Here is an 18,856-nt window from a genome sequence, read left to right on the forward strand (position 1 = left end):
CCACAACCACTGTAAATTTGATAAGGCCATAAGAACTAGACCGGAACCTTTAAGCTCACCTAAGCATGACGCCGTACAAAGGAGGTAGACTAAACAGCACGTTGCATCTACAGCTGAAACATGACATCAGACTGATGTTTCTGCATGGTTTTGCAATCAAATTTGGCGCCATAATGGCTTGTTGTTGTTTTTTCAGGAAAATCCGCGACAGTGCAGTAGTTTATTTATTTAATGAGGAGAATATTAAAGCTGATCTATTGCGGTTTTTATCTGGTTTAAAACCCTAAGTGAATTTCGAAAATTTACGTTTAGATTTTCATGTAACAAATTCTTTGCTTGTTAGGTTTTTACAAAAAGTTTTAACGTAGGTTGATCGCAACCATTTATGTAACATTTTTATGTTTCCCTTGTCTTTAGCCAATAAACTTTCCAGCCCAAAACAGGCTGATAAAACTATAGACTCTACAAGCAACAACCTTGTTATCGACAAAATGAAAATGACAAAGCTTTTTATATGTGCAAGCACAGGGTGATAAATGCATTGTTGTGTGAAAACCAGCGACAAGCAACAAACCGCAAAAGCGCAAAGCGTTAGAATTCGGATGAATTGGATGAAATGAAGTCGACTGCGTATTGCACATTTACTCCCGGTTTATCAATTTGGCATAGAAATGATAATGAGTCTGTACAAAAATCTGTTAGCATGCGATGACACCAAATTAGTGCAAAAGTCAGAGGCGGACAAGACAACAATTTTAATGCGCAGTCATAGTGGGACAAAACGACAATTTTACAGCGCAGTCAGAGGCGGACAAGACGACAAAAGACAGACAACTTATTTGTGGTTTGTGGGTCTGGGTTGGTAACAAACAATATTAAAGTAATACGATCAACCTTTTGGCGAAGTAACGTTTCGTTCTTGTGGTTTACAAGATGTAAACAGTTCGTTCTTCAAAATCTTATAATCATGTCTTAAAAACATTCTGCTTAATACGATAAAGCTTTCAACAAGACACAAAAATCAGATTATTGACATTGATTAAAACAACGATGTAGTCTTTGAACGAATAAAACAAGCGCATCACTAATGGACGGAGTAGCTGAAGCAACTGTCCGAAAAGTTTTCCAACCTACACCATAAAGTTAGCTGTAGTTTATTCATTTTCTTTTTAAATTTGACAGTTGCTTCTGCGATCGCCGTGCGATTATTCGCCATCTGACTTAAAATAAATTGGCCTGAAGCATATGTATAGCGGTAATAGCGAATAAAAGCACGGCGGACCACGGCTGTCATGGGACCGCTATATTCGCTGAAATATCTGGAGTTTGATTCGACTCGGGAAATTGATTGGATCTTGCGGCTGTAGCATCACATTCAACTTCGGCACAGCCACAATCGATCACTTCAGCGTAGTTGTGAGTTCGTGGAACGTCGTCCACACATACCATGGGATATTCCCTTGCTATTGTAGTGGTCTCCTTGCAACATTTGCAATTGCCTTAATAAAAATATCGGTGTTAGATGCAGCAGCCAATTTAAAATTGTGCGCAAACGAGCGGACATAAAAAGTGGCAAAATGTAACATTAGTTTAAGGTGACGTTTGTACCTAAAGGCGTTTCTGTCTTGTTGTATAATTCGCTTAAACATAATATGGAAGGAAGTAAATCGGTAACACACCACAAAGTCTGCGTTTAATATTTTTGCTTTTTTATCCGATGATGTGTACTTTACACTTTCTGATTTCAAATCAAGGTAGTTTTTCTCGAACATTTCTTACCTTCCACGTCGCCGGTAAGCACGTTGTGACCTCGTATTGTAGTACAAGGGCCCTCGCAAACCGTCACCTCAACTTCATTCGGTGTCCAACAGAACTGACCTTCCAGGGTTGCGCTCAAAACAAAGGTCTTCACTCTTTTACTGCATTTATCATGGGTGCCTAAAATATAGAAAAATCTATTGTTAGTATTCAGTGGTTGTCAGTGTTCAGCGGTTGTTAGTGTTCAGTGGTAGAAATGCCAACAATACTGTCATATAAAAATGCTTACGATTTACCTAAATTGCTAGTTATAAAATGCATTGGAAAGTAATGCTATTACTATACAAAATTACAACCTGTCAAAAGTTTAAGTCATTTCAAATTTATCTTATTATATGCGGCAATGATAACGAGCAATTAGGTATTTATGATGTTTTGACCCTCGGTGTAGTACAACGTTCAATTGCGCTAGTAATACACACGTATACATATATAATAGTAGAACAAACAGCTTTTCAAGCAAGATTTTCACAAAACGATTGTCTGCTTGATACAAGCATTACATCTAACAATTAGTCTAATAAGAAAATACTTACAATTAGGACAGCAGTCCACGATCTTAACCTCCCCTCCGTCCTGAAAAAAATAAGTAAATGGGAGAACTATTCACATTGTTACCTTTCAACTCCATGTACTATGTAATTTGTTTTCATCCTTTTTGGAGCAGTTAGATGGGTCTCTTGATTATGAGATTAATTTTTAGGTAGGCTTTTAGGTTACAAGGCTGAACTTACCAGCTCGCAAAGGGTTTTATTGACGGGTTTGCAGTCATCGTACTTGTCTTTTTTAATAACTGCAGGGCAATTGGTCGCCTCATCAATGACACACTCTGCAACCTTACAACTATCATTTTGCAATGCGAATGTCGTATTGGGCTGCAAAAAAAACATTGGATATGTACACAACTTTGCGTAGTAAACCTTTTTTACCAAATGTTACTTACGGGAAAGACGCCGTTTTCATGAACGCACTTTTCACAGGAGCATTCGTATTTAGGACAGCAAATACCTTTCAGTGGGTTTCTCTCTACAACCTTAAAAACAAAGACAACCAACATTACAATTTTGACATGAAATAAATGTATTGCTTATTAGTCTTAAAAAATTGTATGGATAGCTTGTGACTATGCTAACCTAGGACTGGTCTAGCGTTAGATTTAGATCCGTTTTAGTAATCCAAAGCTTACCGTTACTCGGCGGGATCCTGTAGGACAAGCAAAAGTAGTATCCCACTGTTCGCACAACGTTTCAAGTTCCGTATCGTCTCGGCAAACACATTCTTTTTTGGGACAGCAGTCATGGGTGCCTGACAGAACACCAGCAGTTATTTCTTCCGTCAACGCGCTGCAGGTCAATGTGTAATTGGGACAGATAGTTTCAAGAACATCCACACTATTGCATTCGCAAACAAAATCATCGCAACAGCGATCTACATCAACGGAACTCGCGACAGCAAGTTCGTACTGCAGACAGTTTTTGTTTTCATACTCGGATTGGGACAGACAACTATCTCTCGGATCTCTTGTCCTGACGGCTAAGTGGCAGGACTCCAGGTCGGATTCGTTCAGTCGCTGTGAGCTGCATTCCCAAGTTACGTTGCATCCGTTGAGTACAGTCTCAGTCCAAGTATCGTGGAGGTTTTTAACCTCACCGTTTTCTAACTCACAAACGTCACATCTGCAAACGTATTTGTTGCAGCACCCGTTTGTGGCCGGATCCTTTTCAGCCAGTTCGACTGGGAAATGATTTTCAGGGCATTCTGGAACAGGGGTAACAGCTGTTGCATTGCAGACTATTTTGTATGTGGGGCAGCACTCTTGTCGAGGGTTTTCTGCCACTGTAGACGGAGTGTACATCTCACATGCATTGGGTTTATCATCTGGATATTCTATGTAATCGTCTCCACAAGGGCTGCAAGTGCAGTTGTATTCTACACAACACGGTTGCGGAATACCACTAAATAACTCCACGGCATGTTTGTAGTCTTCGCATGCTTGACTTTCATATTGTTCTTTTGTTGTACATGTTTGTCGGTTTATTTCTTGAAGTTGTAAGCATACTGAGCATGCATCGTCTGAAGCCTTCAATCTGTTGTTGGAGCACAAATGCGTTCTTGTACATCCGTATTCGTCAGGAATATCGATGTTTGAACCCCGGATTATGCGAGTGCCGTTTTGTAATGCACAACTGTCGCAACAGCACGTTTGTAAGGGGCACGTATCATTAGGCTTGCGTATGTCTATAATTTTGTAGCCATCATCACAATTGTCCACAGTTCCTCCTCTGCATTCGCATTTGTACTCAGGGCAACATTCGTATTCACCACTGCTTTCACCCGCGTTCACTACTATGGTGCTTCTTAAACCTGTGCAGTTCTCTGCTACCTGTTTATAGCCTGGACATTCAGCTGCAAGCACTGCCGTTTCATCACTGCAAATACACTGATAGCAGGTGTTTTCCCCGTTTGTAAAAGGGGCCGAAATATTACCAGGCTCGTTGCACTCTAGTGGTGTAGATGAATATTCCGGCTCTTTGCATACTGTAAAAAAACGAAATACCATTAAAATAGCATGTGCCTTGTACAAAGCGGTATGGTATTTGTCTGAGAATAAAATTTACAAACAAAACCACGCAGCAAACTTTTACTAAGATTCATGTTATTTTTTAATTTCTACACTGCAAATACTACGTCACATTCGACTCTAATTATCTGAATGCCTGACCAATACAACGAACATATACATCAATGCCATCGGCTTTTTCGTTTTTTAAGTTAACGCTTGTTTTACTTAATTATTTACCTTTAATCAGTTTTTTGTATAAGACTTACCACATCTGAAAGAGTCACAGCAGTCGGAAGGATTTGTTTTGTAACTTTCAACCACTTCAAATGATGGGCAGTTTTGTGTCTGGTAGGTTGATGAAGACGGGCACGGCGGTGGTTCTGAATAAAAATCCCCACATTAACAAAAGAGGATTACAATTTGTGTTTGTGTCATGTAGGTTAAACTCACCGCAGTAATCTTCTACGCAGCAAGGGTTCGGGTCGATTTGAGTCAAGTTGTATGTCACTTCCATTCGAGTATCACAGGAGCCGCAGTCTTTCGGCGGAGGACAGATCGCATCGAGTTGTGTTCCGTTGAAACATCTTACGCTGTCGTCCCGTTTCTTTTCATTACTAAGCACGCATGTATAGTTCTGATTACAACCACTGTTGTCTAACTCTGACCATATGTCGCTTTCAAGATGTAAACCATCGTTGCCATCCTGACAAGAGTTACAAACACAACCTGAAGTAATAGGGTCATGACAACCGCAACTGTCCTTCATATTGTTGTATATATAACCGGTAGGACACGTTGATTCGACTATTGTGTCATTGCATTTGCTTTCGCAATTGTATACAGGACAACACGGTCCGTAGGAAGATATCTCTTTTGATGCCACTGGAACGTTGCAGAACCCACAGTTCAGTAAAGCGTTACTGTAACTGGGGCACGCAAGTTTTAGAAGCTCGGTGTTATCTGTGCAGTTGCATTCCAGACAGGGACATTCTTCAGTGGTGTTGCAACCTTGGACGACTTTTTCGCCAGGATAAGAGCAAAAGACCGTGTCAGGTTCGTCGCATGCTGCATGGAAAAAAATATTTGCCAGTTCCTGTTTTAACGTTTAAATCATTAACAAACAGCAATTTGATAATGGTGGAATAAGTCAAAGATGCCTACTGTATGATGATTAAAATAGAATAGTAAAACATACCGGCGAATAAATCGCATGACTATTAAATGTTTACAGACCAGCTGTGAGGAACAGTTACTTTGCTAAATGCATGTAATGCAGTAATGTCTGAAACGACATAGGATATTCATTTACTACTTAGGTTTTGGAAATTTACAAATAAATTGCAAAGCGCTTACTGCATATGTATTCTTGACAGCATACGCCCGATCTATCAACCGGCATTGCGTACGACCCGGTCCGGTTACAATATTTATCCTCATACTGTTGCTGGGTCAAACACGTTGTTGCCTCTTCATACTCTGTCCTCAACTCATGACATGAATACTCGTCACCGATTCGTGTGTGTAAGCAACGAACACGAATGTCACAGTGATCGATTTGGTTCTTCAAAGTAACGTTTTCACCCGGATTAAACCTTCGAACTTCACCGTTAAAAGTACCCTGACAGGTATAACAAATACACTTCCAGTCCTTGCAACAATCAGTAGGTTCGCTCATGTCAACAGCTTCATAATGGGGAGGACATTCTGGCCTTGTTTGGGTGTAGCAACGGTCACAATCACATGACCATGTAGGGCAACATGGATTTGGGCCAGTTCCAGGGGCGTCATGAATTTTGACCACAGAGCGGTCATCTCTTGAAGAGCAGTTTGCCTCAGCTTCAGAGTAACTCTCACATTCAGTTTCAAGAACGGAAATTTCTGTGTCGCATTCGCAAACAGGTTTTTTAAAGCATCGGGAATCAGGATTATCGACTGAGTCGCTGTACTGGCCAGGATTGTTACATTCCTTGGGTTGAGGAGCGAAGGATGCATTGCAATCTAAACACACATAAAATTATAATATTTAAAACAGCCATGCATTTGAGAATCGGTAAAAACACTTCTGCAAGGATAAAACTTAAATTGTTGTGAGAAGAAAGTTTTGATGGAAACAACTAGCCAACATCACATTAAAAATATTTCAAATTCGTAAAGAATAATATTGTTACATAACATCATAAATGTGGCTTGCATGATATTTTCTGGGTGAGTTTTATCATGCAAACACCCCGAAAATCCATTTCAGCACAAATTGAACAGCGTGTGTCATCTAATACTTACTGCAGGTGTAGTTAACACAGCATGTATTTCCTGAAGGAGATTCTATCAGATATTCATCAGCAAAGCAATCATCAAACTCTTCTTTAGTAGGGCAATCATCTCGTGTATTGTGTGTGGTTCGTACAACACCACATGAGTTGGTATGTCGCTCAGGACCGCACACGTAATGCACAACACACCCATCTTCCACCTCTTGCCACAATGAACCAAACTAAAAAGTCGAAATAATACGGTTATTTTGCTTTAACGTCCGATTAACAACATTTAATCTTAAGCCAAAATTACAAAAGTCTCTGTTTTGGTTTGGTTAACCGTACCAAAGCTCAATTAAGTCTGGTTAATAAATGTAACCAGTTCTGTACATTTGCTGAAGATACTGTTTTTCACTGTCTACTCATTTTGTTTGATTTTTACTTTTGTTGATTTTAAACGACTGTTTTTGAAATTTCTTTCGGAGGTTTTCTTATATAACATAGTTGCCCACGAATGATTTACAGCCACCGACCTTCTAAATCAAGGGGATAGTTTGTGTTTTACCTTGAACAGGTTTATCTAAAAGTGACTGTTTTCTACAGATTTTAATTTAATACGTTTGTTTTTTATACTTATTCTTCCACTTACCGGTTTAACGGTTCCGTCAGGTAGGAAACAGTCGTAACACACCGAAGTGTTACAGCAATTCTCTTCAACCAAAACGTAGCCTTCTTTTTCTTCAACAGGCGGGCAGGGAATTATTGAAGGTTCGTAACATCCGTCTTCAAGTGGTAAGGGTTTATTTATAATATCGCACTCATAATTTGTGCAACCATTGCCATCACTATTCGTCTCATTCCATTTGCCGATAAAAGGCCAATGGCGATTTCCAGTGTTATCCTTACAGGAGTAACATGTGCAGAATTGGTAAGTACAACCACATTCATCATCGTCATAAGCGGGAACAAATCCGTGCGGGCAATCGAATGTTTCAATTTCTGGGCAGAATTCTTTTGGTATGCAAATGCAGTCATAATTTGGACAGCATTGGCCTTCCACATGTTCGATAGTGATTTCCTTCATGGAATTGTTCTGGCACTTTTCCCATGCTGTTTGATATCCAGGACAAACGTTTTTGTATTCTTCAGAATCGTTTAAGCAAACGCAGTCATAAATTGGACAACACTGGCCTTCTACATGTCTAATAGTGAATTCCTTGATGGAAGTGTTCTTGCACTTGTCCCATTTCTCTTGATATCCAGGACAAACGTTTTTGTATTCTTCAGTATCATTTAAGCAAACGCATTTGGAATGAGCGCACACAGAACCTTCAGGAGGAACAACGATAGACTTCCAACTACGAGAACATTCGATCGGAGGTGGTACATAGTCGGAATTGCAAACTGCAAAATGTTTTTAAAATGTTATGAAAACTTTACAAAACGAGCCCGGATTACGAGAAAACACTCACTCACATACATATATATATAAGTGATAAATGCGGAAAATATTACATCGACTTTTTGTCGTGTTTACACGTATGTGTTTGATAGTTTTAACATTTTGTACTAAAGTTAGGCAGAAATAAATACACAAATTCGTCCTTGCAACTTAGGAATAACATTAATATAAAATGCGACAAAAAGACCCACCACACGTGTAGTTTGAGCAACACGGGTCGGTTGAATCAACTTCAATTAATGTTTGATCTTCTTTGCATTTGTATTCTGTACAATTGCTTCTTGGATTGTAAAATTCCTCAAGTATGTAACAGAAGTCTGGGCTTGTGTATTTTTTATCTGAACAAACGTGCTTCACCATACATCCACCTTCGTCGGGAATCGAAATAATACCGCCACGCTGAACAATAAAAACACCACCGATTATCACTGGTGAAAACGGTAACTTTTTTGTTTTACCGCCTTGAAGGCGATTTTTTAACAAGACCTAATGGAAGGCATTTTAATGTGGGTGACGCAAAAACAAATGTAATTTGTGTTTTCAAAAAGTACTATTCAATCACATATCAAATAGTTTAAGGGGTATGTCTTCCTTGGCTCTCAAAACCTACCAAACTAATCTTTATTGCTGGTTATACTGGTTATCGATGTATCTACTATTTAAAAGTAAACGCTGGGTTGCGTTGGTTTCAAAAACCTTTTTGAGCTTTAATTAAGTGTTTAATCAAAAGGCACTTCATTATTACTTATGGCAAAAACAAGCGTTTCTGGCAGGGCATATCGTACCTCAATCTTCTCTTCCTCCCAGAAGCATGCGTCACATGTCACATTAGCACAACACATATTGTTGTCCCAAACCAGTTTGTAGCCATCAGGAACGCTGGTTACGTTGTAGTCCGGATCACAAGGTGTTGTCACACACTGGTATACATTACAGCAGCCGTGGCACTGGTCGTGAATCGATTTCGAGCCGTTTGCGACGGTGGTGTAATGCTGACACTTGCCACACTTCGGCGGTTCAGGACAGAGGTTAGGATTACATTTGCACTCGCTCTGTATTGGGCATGCACAAAAGTCCTGCTGGGTTACTGTAAAAACGAAAGCAATGGTTATAAATTATAAATAATGTTTACTGTACTATTATTGGTCATAGGTGATGGGTGAAAAATGCAACAACAGAACTGGGTTTACACAAGCAAACAGACCCTTTGCATCATTTTTAATTTTATAACCGCAACTTGAACATAACTAACCACACACCTTCAACATGGCATCCAAGGTACTCCGTGCAGTTTGCATAGCTGTGGTCTGTATGGTTGCAGCCGTCAGGACAGATACAATCCGGGCACTCTACTCCTTCCATGTACACAAGAAATTCTTCGGGACAATATTTGATGTCGGTGTAGATGCAAGTGCAGTTTTCTTCGGGACAGCATGTTTCGTTTGGTCTCGTGTAGTTGTTTTTGGTTCCAAGTCCCCCACAAATCAGTGGAGTACAGGAATCACACTCTAAAGCATAAAAAAACAAGGACAAATCCTGGTAAAATATGCTTAAACAAAAATAGTTGTATTAAAAACAATAAAACGGCAACATAATATACTTACAAAAAACAAAACGTTTCAAGTAAAACAGTGGGTTAAGTGATATGCAAACGTGCAATTAGTGTAAAATTCAACTAAATGCAAAATAGGGTAAAAGTAACCTTGTCATATGTTTTTAATCTTATTACATGTAAAAACACTTACCGCATGTGTAATCTTGACAACATTTGCCGGTGCTATCCTTTTCTACTGCGTAAGATCCCTCCAGGTAACAGTGCTGTTTCTCAAACTCCTGCTTAGTCAGACACGTCGCTTCCTCTCGATATTCTGTTTCTATCTCGAAGCACGAATACCCGTCGTTTCTGAGTCGTGTGTGCAAGCAACGAACTCGTACGTCGCAGTTATTGCTTCGGCTCGTCAAAGTAACGTTTTCACCCGGATTAAGCCTATGAACTTCACCGTTAAAAGTCGTCTGACATGTATAGCAAACACACTTCCAGTCCTTGCAGCAATCAGAAGGTTTGCTCATATCAACAGCTTCATAATGGGGAGGACATTCTGGTCTTTCTTGGTTGGAGCAAGTGTCACACTCACATGACCATGTAGGGCAACATGGGTTTGGGCCAGATCCAGGGGCGTCATGAATTTTGGACACAGAGCGGTCATCTCTTGAAGAGCAGTTTGCCTCAGCTTCAGAGTAACTCTCACATTCAGTTTGAAGTACTAAAATTTCTGTGTCGCATACGCAAACAGGTTCTTCGTAACATTTGTAGTTAGGAATCTTAACTGTATCGTTGTACTGGCCTGGAGCGTTGCATTCGATGGGTTGAGGGGCAAGGGATGCGTTGCAACCTTAAAAGTACAAAAAAATGCGTATGACCATATTGTGTCACGCTGACAAGTATAATTTAAAGAGTTTCTCCAAAATCTGATTACTAAAAATGTGAGTGTTGATATGTATAAAAACTACTGTAAAAAATAATTTTTGAAAATGCTGGAGAATGTGCACCAAAAAACTTTAGCTGGTATTCGAAAGTAATAAGTTAGTTTTCCAGTCACTTACTGCAAGTGTAGTTAACACAACATGTATTCCCTGAAGGAGATTCTTCAAGATATTCATCAGCATAGCAGTCATCAAACTCTTCTTTAGTAGGGCAATCGTCTCGTGTATTGTGTGTGGTTCGTACAACACCACATGAGTTGGTATGTCGCTCAGGGCCACACTCGTAATGCACAACACACCCATCTTCCACCTCTTGCCACGTTGAGTCGAACTGAAAAAAATAAAACATTTTAAAATATGTTCACCTATGTTGTGTATCTATGTTAACACAAAATCTTGTTGTGTTTGCAATTTTAGTTGTCCTAGTTTTGAAATGGTCGTAAATTCGGATGTTACATTTTTAATTTCTACATATAGCGCCATGATGGGGTAAAGAAAACAACACGTTTGTTGTTGTTTTTCCGGCAAAGCAAAAATGTGTTTTAACAAAAGACAGAACATAACCTCGCCTAAGAGGACAAACGTGGGTGACTTTTGTTGTTAATTTTTACTTACCGGTTGAACACTTCCGTCAGGCAGGAAACAGTCATTACACAGTGAGGTGTTACAACAATTCTCTTCAATCAAAATGTAGCCTTCTTTCTCTTCAACAGATGGACACGGAATTACCGAAGGTTCGAAACATTCATCGTGAGATTTTGAATGGTGCTTACACTCGTAATTTGTGCATCCACTGCCACCACTCTTTGTCGCATTCCAACTTTCGTGAAGTTTGTGGGGGTTTCCATTGTTATCAAAACACACAAAGCATGGGCATACTCTTTCGGTACAATTGCACTCATTTGGGTATTCATATACATCGTAATGCTCCGGGCATTTTGCCGGTTCTTGGCATGCTTTGCAAACGCAGTCATAAATTGGACAGCACTGTCCCTCCACCTGTGTAATAGTGAATTCCTTTTTGGAATTGTTTTGACACTTTTCCCATGCCTCTTGATATCCATGACAAATGGTTTTGTATTCTTCAGAATCGTTGAGGCAAACGCATTTAGAATGAGCGCACACCGAACCTTCAGCAGGTACAACGATTGATTTTTCACCAAGAAAACATTCTGCTTGAGATGGTATATAATCGGGGTTGCAACCTAAAAATAATACAAAATTTTAACTTCTCTGTTAACAAAACCTAACGGTTTGGACGTTACAAAAACGGAAAGCTTACAACATGTGTAGTTTGCACAACATTGATCACTTGATTCAACTTCACACAGTTTCTCGTCTTCTCTGCAGCTTGGCACAGTACATTCTTTGCAACCTTAAGAAATAAAATACAGAACATCCCGATTTTTATCAGAGGCGTTTTTAATCCAACTTAGTAAGATAATAAAGTCTGCACCACATTCATATGCAGCATAAGTCTTTTCCAACACATATTCGATTCAATTAGTACAGTTACTGCATTCAAATAAAAACGAACAGGTTTTAACAGTGGGTCTTCACGCGGTCATTTAGGTGTTGTTATTTAGCTGACAAAAATGTTAAGTTAAAATTGTTTTGATTACATTACGCTAGGCCCATTGAAGGCTCCATACCGAATGAGCCGTTCACCTAGCATTCACCATCATATGACGTAGAAAAAGAGGTTTACCAAAAACCCACGGTGGAATTTGAGCCCACGTCAGGATTTTTTGCGGGACTCGCGCGTTCGGCGATAAAAATCGCATTAACCCATAGGCCAGAAACAGCTGTAGATAAATGTTTATTGCGCTGGACCTTCACTACAAAGCATTTATGTGACAGGGTGAGCACATTTGAGTCAGGAAGATACATATTGATACTTACATTCAATTGGCACACACTCATTGGAACCTGCTGTCTTTAAAACGTAGCCGTCTTGACAGAAACACCCACTGCTAGGCGAGTTGTCAACACACATCGGATTCTTGTAGTTATCGCAAGTTAAAGTCATTGCACATTTCGGCTCACATTCCCTGTATTCGTAGCCTTCGTTGCAAGTTGTTTCTAAAAAGAAAGCGAGACATTTTAAACAGGCCGAAACATGTATGACATGAAATCGCTTTTCTTTAATGAAGCATATGAACTGCTGATAAAGCAATGTGTCCAGTTTGGAAAAAAACATTACCTGGGCAGTTAGCAGCTTCTTTCCATTTGACGCAAATTCCTACAGCCTTGCATCTAGTCGCCAAGGTTTCGATTGCACTTGAGTTACAAGCGTTGCACTGCGAATGCAAAGATATTGATTTTAACTTTTGCAATTAAACATGGCCGTATTTTCCCTTTCAAACATAATTGGTTTAGGGTTTAGGCGTTCTACGTTTGTGTGATTTTTTTGTAGCGCAGGCGTTCGACTTTTTATAAAAAACCTAGAAGCATTTTCAACGTTTTTTTTAAGTAAAATTTTAAACCTTTTCGAGTTTTCTAGAACAAACTTTCGGCTTACAATATTTTCGTTCAAAAATGCATTTGTAACCGCAACAAACGCGGTTTAAATTTACCGTGCTTCTTCCTTCCATACAGTTCAAAAGTGCATCCATTTCACAAGGTTTTCGCATCAACATCAGATCAACAACATTCGAACATTCATTCCACACTGGCGATGACATAAAACTACAAGTTGTATTGGCGCATTCACAACATCCGTCTTGTAGTCCGCCCGTCGTATATCTGCACCAAATAAGACAATACTTCGTTTGCTTCTTGTCTATCTTGTTGAAAGTGTTCCACATAAAGCAACCCAGTCAATTTACTTGTTGATGATGTGCTATAGTTGTTTGAACCAAAGTTTGTTATTTTTGAAGGATTAACCTTAAATATGTATAGGAAATGAAACTTTTAACGCATGCTCTGTTTGATGTTTTGAGGAGCTACACTAGGTATAGGTAGTTAAATTCTAGTTTCAATATTCCATTCCTTATCTCCTTGACGTAATTTGATTCGAGGCAACGGACACAATGACAAATGACACATACAACCTATTCTATATACGTACGTGGTTGTGGTGCAGTTTGGAGGTGGGTGAACAATGTCCCTTATACAAATTTCAAAGTCGTCCTCGTCCTCTTGGTCGACAAACCAGCTCATACCGAATTCGGTAGCATTGGTTGTCATGATTTGGTTTCTCATTTCCATATCATCAGAGTAGTCTTCTGAGCACGTTCCTGAGATAAAAAAATAACTGCCCCTATCAAAACGCCGCATAAGCATTCTCTGTCGGTTAGGTTTGAGCGACACAAATGATAGTGTGATATTAAATCTAAAAACAGAAAAATTGTTTGTGTTTTACACGCACCTAACCTTAATCTTTATTTTGTTGTAAGAACAGCATGAACGGTTGCAGTACTTACCACAAAGACCGACAGTTTGGTTGAAGAATCTTTCCCTTGGCAGTATCACGCGCACAATGGGATACCACATAATATCAAGAAAAGACACTTGCAATTGAATTTCCGGGACTAATACATCCACTGCATCTCCGGTTTTTAGTATTGTTATTCCGTTACCATTCCAAGGTAGCTGAGGTACCGCGGTATCGTTGACAAAAACCTTAAAATGGAGTTTATAGCAGTTTTAAGTTCTTGTACAATTTTAACCAAAAGGTAATCGCGGTCGTGAATATACAAAGGCTGACCAAAAACACAAACAAACAAACAAACTTTAATTTCAACCCAAGCTCCCAAGCTTCGATTTAAGAGACTAGATGAAAACACCTCTACCCCAATGACAGTAACGCCATAATAATAAAACATATTTCTTTCAACATTGATAATATTGGCATTTTTTACAATGGGCATTTAAAAAATATAACTACAACAATTTTTACAATTAGATTACCGCTGGGTTGATGTGCTGACCCTCGACTTGACGCACTGCCACCACAGTTCCCTCCCATTCCACGAAAAGATTCTTCACACAAGAAACCTCGGAAGGAAAATACTTGCATGCCGAGTTGTCACTGCAAACCAATAACATAAATTTTATGGGCCGCTTCCACCAAAAATTAAACGCTTTACATGGAACCAAACAACTAAACGTTTTTGGTTGAATTTTTTCTCGCATACATCAATCAGGCTTTTATTTTAAACCATTTTTACGCGACCCTTTTTTTCTTTTCCAGAGCATTAAACGTTTTCATTTTCCGAATGAGCTATTACTCTTTAATAAACTTTACTCTTTAATACTTATAAAATGTATAAAAATATATAAAATGCGCATTTTTTGAATATTTTAGTAACTACCACTACCTCTTATTAACAGAATTTTTAGCTCTTCCGGCAGTTTTTTATTGTAATATGCCAACGTTTCGATGTCCCATACGAAACACCTTCATCAGGGTAATGACATACAATGCAAACACAAGTTATTATAAAGCGAAAAGGGCGGCGAAACACACACAAAAAAGGCTACCTCTGAAAGAATTACTTACGTGTAAACGTGAAAACGATCTGACGTTCTTTCTTTCACTAATGTGTAGATACACTTGCCCATGAAGTTGTAGAATTGTCCGTCGAAAGTCATGTAATGTGGGTCACCGTATGCATAACAATCACCTAAACATAGGGTTGAAGCTATCTTACACAATCTTACACTCCGGGAAAAGTTATGTGTATGATTTTGCTTGTACAAGAAGGAGTTAGAAAAATAAATAGGTGTGTGTTAAGTGATCCAATCGCTCGTCCAAATTTGTGTTTAGTTTTTAGGTCAGTTTTTCTTTAAATTATACGTATTGCGTTTAAAGGTAAACGCATTTGTATATCGTCAAATCTTCGGAATACTAACTAGAAACGAATAGTATCTTAAGTGAAAATGAAACTGACTTAAACACACTATTTTTAAAGCTGGCATTGTACTTACATGGGCATTCGTATTCGGGACAGCACGGGTCCTCCGGATTATCAATCATCATGGGTTCCAAATTTCGGGGACAACTAGGTTTACCCTCACGGGAGCATGTCGGTGCAATATCTTCCGCAGTACATCGACAACCGTCGCAAACACATGTTTTAGGTTGGCAAGTTTCTTGGTTCCAGGTTTCACCCTCCTAAAGAAGTAACGTTTTATTGCTTTGTCTCTCTGGTGCATTATGATATTTGAAAGTGATGTTTTAACGTTCTCAATACATTTAACTAAACAGTGAACCTGTTTACAAAGGCATCATATATCAGATCTTCATGGAAACTTCATGGAATCATGAAAGCGCATTGCCGAGAAACAGATTGTTTATAAGTTTAATAGTGAATAATGATATCACTGATGATGGGATGAGCATTTGCCGAAACGTTAAAGCGTTTTTTTTTTTTGAAAAAAAACCCATAAACCTAAAAGCTTCTCCTCTGGTATTACAGTAAGTAATATAATTTACCCCGTAGTGTCGTCCGTTGTCTACACACTTGGCTGCGCAGCAGTTCACTTTACAGCAGTCGTTGGTATGGGTGTGATTTATAAGCATTTGTTCAGTGACGGAACATGACGACGGGCTCCATGGGCATTTGGATTCGTTGCAAGTACAGCTGTAAAAAAATATTGCTACAACTTACTTTAAATCATCTTCACGTTACGTTAAGCTAATCAAAAACATATGTTTGTCATTTTGGCAAATGGAGAAACTTTGGATGTAACATGCAAAGGTTAACGGTTTTGATATGTTTCTTTTGACATGGAAGTTTAGCAAAATGCCATACATAAAAGCACATAAATAAAGCACAAGTTACTTGTTGTCATAGCAACAATTGTCGGTTTGGTATTGAAATTCGTCTTCATAGTATTCACAGGTTTGCTTTGGAGGGCAACGCGATCTCTTGTTGTCCCTTACACCGATGGTGGGGCACCCCTCGCCTGAATCTTTGTAACACGACTACAACAACAAAGGTTGTCAGTTGAAGCTTAATAGAGGTAGGTATGAATTAGGGACAATGGTAAAGTTAGGTTTTAAATTTAGTTATGCTGGGTATTAACTGTTTTCAAAATAAGTCAACTTTTACAAAATTTAGTAGGTGTCATATTGTTTTTAGTGATAGAAAGTCTAAGCGGACAACATGTACATTTTTGTTACCTGTCTGACACAAAGGGGGTCATGCGGTGCATTCCATGACTCTCCTTCAGCATGATGTACTCCATTGTCGTCCGTACAGTGAGTACAAGAACAAACGTGTTCCTCACAACACTGGTTCAACTTACCCACCTGTACGTTTATTAACAGATTAACGATGGGTAAATATATGAAGTGCTGGACCTTGTTTTTTGATAACTGTGTATTTGTTGGAAGCATGAATCAATTATGGTTTGTACTGTATTCAGTCGCAACGTTTTCTTCCTGTAAGTGTAATCAGTTGCTTATTCAAAAAGATTCAAATGAAGTCTAGATTAGGTGCAAAATTGTTCCTAGACAACGTCAAGTTCTCTTTAAATCCGTAATCGATAATAAGTTTTCAATACCGATCAAAAACTAGTGAAATACATATTACGAAAAAAATATACCGGTCGAATATGTTTGACATTTGGTTATAGACACTGGTGTTTTGAATCTTGCCATGAGCTCCAATGTTTTTCGGTGAATACAACTTGACCACAAATATTTCAGTTCCACACTAACATCACATGTGGTCACTTGGGTTCAAAATCTTACCGTTTGTTTTGTGTTGGGCAACTCGCACGTAACGTTTTCGCACTTCGGATAATCGCAAACACATCGGTACGAATCACAGCACGATCCGTTACTAAATGATTCCACCTAAAATAAAATACATAGATATAAATAGGCTTTTTGGACACTATATTAAGAAAGTATAACTGGTGCAACGTTCCATTCGTTTTGTAGGTTACTAAATCAGTTTTATTCTTACCTTAGTTTGCCAGTACGATCTTATTCAAATAGAATCCAACGATTAAACACGATGATTACAGATATAAAACACACACAAAAATCTAGCCACACCACAAGACAAACAGGCGACAACCTCACGTAATCTCGACTCCAAAACTTAAACACAGAAATCATAATCGCTGCTACTGGTAATATGTAATTGCTAGTTCGTCATTTAGTGTGTAACCTGGAGGTCACCATTAGAGCAGTATACAGCGGGTATTCATGACATATACTTGAAAACTAAGTAAACACAAAATTGCCATTAGGTATCATCGATCATAATCAATTTAGAAAAATCGAAACTGGAACTGCAATCTTGACCAACCTTTTTATAAGATTCGCATTTAAGACTACTTCCATCATCAGGACATTGCACATGAGTGCATTGGTAAGTGTTGCAACACGTGGAATTGGCACAAGCCGCCTCTGAAGTACCGTCAGCGGGAGTGAGTATCACAGGTTCATAACAATCTTGGCAAGGTTCCGGCGTCGGACAGGTTGCAGGGTTACATACTGAAACATAAATTGTGTGTCATTTCTAAAGTTGATCGAAAGGGAATAGATCGTTTACACATTTTAATGCAGTTTTCGAAATGCATACATGATTTGCTTTGCAACAACTGTTACTGCTTTAGCAACTCTTATGGACTTTCGTAATTAAATCATCGTATGTGCACTGTAGATAAATCTTTGGGAGGTTTTAAAAGTGACTACAATACATTTTGTGGTTGTGTTACTCGTTAAGCTACTGCAGTGTTTAATCAAAATTCATGTACATAAAAAAACAATATCAACCATCTGTAAATTTTTTGAATAACAATCTGTAATATTTTTTCTGTAGGGCTATGTTTGAAGTTAATAGGTTTGTTGGAAACCGCTCCTGCACAACTAACCCACTTACCGCATGTGCTATCGATTGCGCAGTCGCACTTGTGGTTTGATTCTTCCGAACATCCAGGCGCATTGCACTGTTCTCTATCCACACAATGAGAGTCATTGCCTGGACAAATACATTCCGCCTTCTTGCAAGTTATGCCTCTTTCCGTTACCGTGGTGATGTTCTTGACCATCGGGTATTCACATTCCAGGCTTTCTGCAGCTTCTGGGTCGTGCTCGGAATTGCATTCTGTCAAAAACAACTATTTTAATGTTGTTTAATGTACATATGTGCAGTCATCCTTTAAGCTAGGCTATGTAAAGCGCGACTCTTAGTGTTAATGTTTTAGATTCTTACTACGCATTTTTTGACCAGTAACATCTTTAACCCACAAAGTCAAATCAACAGGTACAAAGTGTAGGTTACAAACCACTTAGCACGTATCAACAATTTCTTG

At 38.8% G+C, this 18,856-nt stretch overlaps 1 protein-coding gene across 1 annotated transcript; it reads right to left on the bottom strand.

The window, feature by feature from the left end:
• Nucleotides 1-490: 490 nt before the first annotated feature.
• LOC145205593 (uncharacterized) lies at nt 491-18,592 on the bottom strand. Its single transcript, XM_080078325.1, has 32 exons — nt 18,424-18,592; nt 17,848-18,035; nt 17,283-17,387; nt 16,710-16,838; nt 16,369-16,511; nt 16,020-16,167; nt 15,512-15,698; nt 15,084-15,207; nt 14,492-14,612; nt 14,005-14,203; nt 13,650-13,818; nt 13,156-13,324; nt 12,783-12,879; nt 12,482-12,661; nt 11,862-11,954; nt 11,195-11,784; nt 10,700-10,910; nt 9,841-10,488; nt 9,355-9,603; nt 8,881-9,182; nt 8,287-8,494; nt 7,283-8,037; nt 6,662-6,872; nt 5,735-6,379; nt 4,832-5,446; nt 4,648-4,761; nt 3,005-4,356; nt 2,762-2,851; nt 2,553-2,693; nt 2,355-2,394; nt 1,780-1,938; nt 491-1,499 (listed from the first exon to the last, which is right to left on the bottom strand). Exons 1-32 carry the CDS (start codon nt 18,590-18,592, stop codon nt 1,291-1,293), a joined length of 8,760 nt encoding a protein of 2,919 aa, XP_079934451.1. The 3' UTR covers nt 491-1,290.
• Nucleotides 18,593-18,856: the final 264 nt, after the last annotated feature.

The sequence above is a fragment of the Phallusia mammillata genome, chromosome 8 (assembly GCF_965637545.1).
Source record: "Phallusia mammillata chromosome 8, kaPhaMamm4.hap1.1, whole genome shotgun sequence".
NCBI lineage: Eukaryota > Metazoa > Chordata > Ascidiacea > Phlebobranchia > Ascidiidae > Phallusia > Phallusia mammillata.